At 60.8% G+C, this 4,448-nt stretch overlaps 2 protein-coding genes across 3 annotated transcripts in view; both read right to left on the bottom strand.

The window, feature by feature from the left end:
• Window positions 1-2,108: 2,108 nt before the first annotated feature.
• DECR2 (2,4-dienoyl-CoA reductase 2, peroxisomal) overlaps window positions 2,109-4,448 on the bottom strand; it is a 6,294-nt gene continuing 3,954 nt past the window's right edge. Inside the window, exons 8-9 of one of the 2 annotated variants that reach the window (XM_017808769.1) lie at window positions 3,878-4,066; window positions 2,109-2,987 (exon numbers count right to left, since the gene is read on the bottom strand). In XM_017808769.1, the coding sequence (XP_017664258.1) occupies window positions 2,953-2,987; window positions 3,878-4,066 (224 nt within the window). In that variant the 3' untranslated portion in view covers window positions 2,109-2,952. Of the gene's footprint in view, window positions 2,988-3,848; window positions 4,067-4,448 lie in introns of both variants that reach the window. The other variant, XM_017808770.1, reaches the window with a different exon arrangement.
• Window positions 3,768-4,448, bottom strand: part of NME4 (NME/NM23 nucleoside diphosphate kinase 4) — an 8,332-nt gene continuing 7,651 nt past the window's right edge. Inside the window, exons 7-8 of the mRNA XM_017808674.1 lie at window positions 4,388-4,393; window positions 3,768-3,780 (exon numbers count right to left, since the gene is read on the bottom strand). The gene's annotated coding sequence lies outside the window, so the exon portion shown is untranslated. The remainder of the gene's footprint in view (window positions 3,781-4,387; window positions 4,394-4,448) is intronic.

The following is a 4,448-nucleotide window of genomic DNA, read 5'->3' on the forward strand; positions in this document are numbered from 1 at the left end:
GGCGGTGCCGGTGCGGTCCCCGCGGCACACACGGCTTTGTGCGAGGAGCCCGGCCCCGGGGGCGGCCCCGCCGGTCTCGCCCCGCCCGGGGACGCGGCTGCTGCGGGGGGCCGGGGATGGGAGAGGCGGCGGCGCCGAGAAACAACCCCGCCGCCCGCCCGCCCACGCCGCCGCTCCGGGGCCGCCCGCGGAGAACCGCCAGATCCAGCCCGGCCGCCGCCGCAGTAGCCGGGGAGGTGACGTCACTCGCCTGCCGGTGCGTCCCGCCCCGCCGCGGCGCGAGCCCGTGCGGAGGCCACGCCCCTCCCCGGCTCGTGCGCGGCGGGGGCGGGGCCGGCGGGGAGGGGCGGGGCCACGCCGGGCGAGCACGTGGGACCGGGACCCCCGAACCCCCCCGGGGGGCTCCGCGAACCGCACCCCCGACCCCCTCTGGGGATGGAGTGGGAACCGGGACTCCCGAACCCTTCCGTGGATGAACGGTCCGTGCATCGGGAACCCCGAACCTCTGCAGGGGGGAGCCGTGCACCGAGACCCCTGAGCCCCTCCGGGGCAGCACCGTGCACCGGGATGTCTGAACCCCGCCGCGGGAAATCGTGAACTGGGGCTCCCAAGCCCCTCCAGGGGGTGCACCATGCACTGGGACCCCAACCCCTCCAGGGGGAATCGTGCACCTGGATCCCCAATCCCCTCCTGGGAGATGAACCATAAATCAGGATGCCCAAACCCCTCCAGGGAAGGCATCATGCTCTGGGACCCCAAACCCCTCTGGGGGGATGAACCGTGCACCAGGACTCCCAACCCCATCTGGTGAGGGGCACTGTGCACTGGGACACAGAGCTGGGACCACCTCATGGGTTAATGCCCAAATTCAGGGCTCACAGCCTGTGGGTTCAGTCAACTGGCCATTTCTGCTGGAGCACTGGGATGACCCCACTGACACACTCGTGAACTGGCTGACCAGGTGGAATTACAGCCCCTGGGTATAATTAGCAGCAAACCTGATGAGCAAGAGAATCCCTGGCCACAGTGACCCTGCCCAGGCCACGGATGTGTGTGACCGCTCGGGCTGAGCCTGGTTGGGCCACAATGTGTCCCCCAGCATGGCTTTCCCAAAGCTTCACAGCTTGACCCCAAGAGCTGGAGTTCAGCAGCATCTCTGGAGAGGATATCACCCCTGTCCAATCAGTCCAGTGCTGGGAAGGATGGAAACCTCCACTTCAAATCCTTTTCCTCATTGTAGCCATTTCCAAAAGTAAGCAAGGCAGGAGGGGGCTCCTTTGTCAGTCCCACAGGGGGAAGTGCACAGCTGCTCTCCCTGGAAGACACCTGCCAAAAACACTCCCTGCAAAATCCCCTGGGCATTACAACTCTGAGTTTCCAGACAGCTCAAGCACCCAGGGATCCAGCCTGCACAAGGCTGGAGGGCCCAGCCTGACGCTGTGAGCAGCAGCTCTGCACCCCTCAATGTGTTCCTGCAGCTCCAGGACATGGCCCAAGGCTGGGCTCGAAGCTCTGTCCTTCTGGTGCTGGAGGCACGTGGCCAGGGGCTTGGTTCCCTCTACCTTTGGTGGCCACACAAGGCAATACATCCCTGACAGTGCCCAAGTCACTTGGCTGTGGTTAAATATGACAGTAAAACACACAGACACTCCCAGAACGGGGATGCAGGTCAGCGAGGACCAACACATCCCACACAGGTACCTTCTCCAGGAGAAAATACATGTCCTGTTATCTAGGAAGAGGGATATCCTGGCTGGAGGCAAATCCCAGGAGACCTGGGCAAAGGACAATCCCCAGATCCCAACCTAAGCCCTGCATCCCCATCCCTCTGAAGGGGTCAGTCTCTCACCGAATACCTCAGCACCTCCCTGTCACCTCTGGCTGCTGGAACCACCTTCCCAGAGCAGGCTGGGGCTCAGGAGGGGGCAGGTCCCCACATCCCACCGGCCTGGAGCACTGGAACACCACAGCATTGAGGACTGGGGCCACACAAGGCAATGGGAGCAGCGGTTTTCCCCCCTCCCTCGGGACCCAACACCAGGACCAGTCCCCAGGGCAGGGTGTGGGTGCTGAAGCTGCTCCTGTTCAGAGAGAAGCGTCACTGCTCGGGGTGCAAATTCTTTATTCGTGACCTGAAGGAAGGAGCAAAACCTGGCAAGTTTACAATCAAGTAGGAAACACAATTAAGTGGGAAAACAAGCTTCATGGAATTCAGAGTGAGGCTAAAATCTGCCTTCAGCAGCAGGAGGCTGCATGGGAGCAGTGTGTGCCCCCAGGGTGCTGGCACCCCAGTCCTCTGGGAGGATCTGCCTTCACACCAGCTCTGCTCCTGGGAGAGGGGCACCTTGGCTGCATCCATGGCAGCCTTCAGGATGCCCACTCTGGACTCCCGGAGGGGATGAGGCCACTTCCCCCTGCCAGGGGCCGGTTGGTCCTTGTTTCCCCTCTGAGAGCTGCTGGATCCTGCTGCAAAGGTAGAGCTGGCCCCACCACAGTGGGTGATTCTGACCCCAGGTGAGCTGAGCTACTCCCCCTCCCTCAAAGGAGCTGCTGCTGGGGGTCCTGGGCAGTTCTCAGGCTGAGATGGGGGCAGAAGAGAATGGATATCCCGGGGCAGCACTGCCTGGGACTTGGGAAAGGCCAGGAGAGCAGCTCAGAGGGACACAAAGGGACAGTGACCATCCCAGCCCCACCCCTTGTGCTGTCCCTGCGCCCTCAGCCACAGCAGCTCAGAAGACAGTCAAGGCACAGGATGGGTGTGGGACTGCTCCCCACCCAGTAACTCCTGAGCTCTGTCCCCCAGGCAGACACAGGGCTGGCAGTGTCACCACCACCACCAGTTACCAATCAGAGGCCATGGCCATGGGCACCTGCTCTGGGACAGGTGTCACCCCGAGGTGTCCCAGGGCAGCTTCGGTCACGTCTGTCCATCGGTCAGTCCCACGCTGTCCATCACTGGGGTTGGTTTGCTCCTGCAGACCAGAAATCTGCAAGAGAATGTGGAGGTGGGGACAGAGTCCTGCCTCGCCAGGCCCGGCTCATGGAGGCTACTGGGTGGGACACAGGCAGGGGAGACAGGAAGGAAGGAGACCCTTTTCCCTGACAGCCTGGGGGTAACACGTACAAGGAAGAGGCTGTCGGGACCCTCTGTGCCCAGTCCTGCTGCTGGGGCACAGCAAAGGGACATCATGCTGCTTTGGGGGACACTCAGAGGTGTCTGGACAAGCATCCAGTGGGAATAACAAGAAACACCATGTCACAATGCAGGCTCAAAGGACAAACCTAGCAAGTTCTCCTGCCCTCCCCAGGTCATTTCTAGGAGTGTCCATGAGGTCACCATACCCACTGCCATGGCAGCCATGCACATAGAGAATTGTGGAACTGTTTAGGTTGGAAAAGCCCTCTGTGATCATCAGGTCCAACCATTCCCCCAGCACTGCCAAGGCCACCACTAACCCATGTCCCCAAGTGCCACAAACACAGGGCTATTAAATCCCTCCAGGGATGAGGACTCCACCACTGCCCTAGGCAGCTGTGCCAGTGCCTGACCACCCTGTCAGTGAAGAAATTTTCCCAATATTCAATATAAACCTCCCTTGGTGCAACTTGAGGCTGTTTCCCCTTGTCCTGCCCCTTGTTCCCTGGGAACAGAGCCTGACCCATCCCTGGCTCCACCCTCCTGCCAGGGAGTTGTAGAGAGCAAGAAGATCCCCCCTGAGCCTCCTTTGCTCCAGGCTAAACCCCCAAGCTCCCTCAGCTGCTCAACATCAGACTTGTGCTCTGTTCCACAGGGAAAGTGTTTCCCTGAGGAGCCCTGCTCCGACCCCCCGGGGGGAAATGCACGTCACCTAGAGTTTAGCAGAGGATGAGGCAATACCCAGCAAGGCAGAGAAGCTGTTGGCAGAGGTGAGCCAGCTCCCACCATCCACGACCAGGGTGGTTCCTGTCACGTAGGAGGAGAGGGGGCTCGCCAGGTACAGGCTGCTGTGGGCAATCTCCGTCTTGTTCCCCGCGCGCTGCAGGGGGATCGTGTCAAACAGGCTCGATTTCTCAGCAAATTTCCCACCTAAAAGCGACAGAAAATAGTCAGCTTGGATCGTGGGAGCACCTGCCCATTACCACAGCCTGCCAGGTACTGCAGCACTGCCCGTGGGGCTTGTTCAGTGCTCCAGGGAACTGCAATCGGATCCTGGGACAACCCTGGGGACACAAACTTGGGGAGAGCTAAAGGAGGGGAGCTCAGGCCCAGCAGTGGGGTTTGTACTGACACAGCAAGCTCAACACAGGACCTCAGAGAGCTTTAGAATCATGGAATCATGGAATGGTTTGGATTGGAAGGGACCTTAAAGCTCACCCTATTCCCACCCCCTGCCATGGGCAGGGACACCTTCCACTAGCCCAGGTTGCTCCAAGCCCCGTCCAACCTGGCCTTGGACACTTCCAGGGAT

This window comes from Lepidothrix coronata, unplaced genomic scaffold (assembly GCF_001604755.1).
Source record: "Lepidothrix coronata isolate B3197 unplaced genomic scaffold, Lepidothrix_coronata-1.0 Scaffold24, whole genome shotgun sequence".
In the NCBI taxonomy this organism is placed as follows: Eukaryota; Metazoa; Chordata; class Aves; order Passeriformes; family Pipridae; genus Lepidothrix; species Lepidothrix coronata.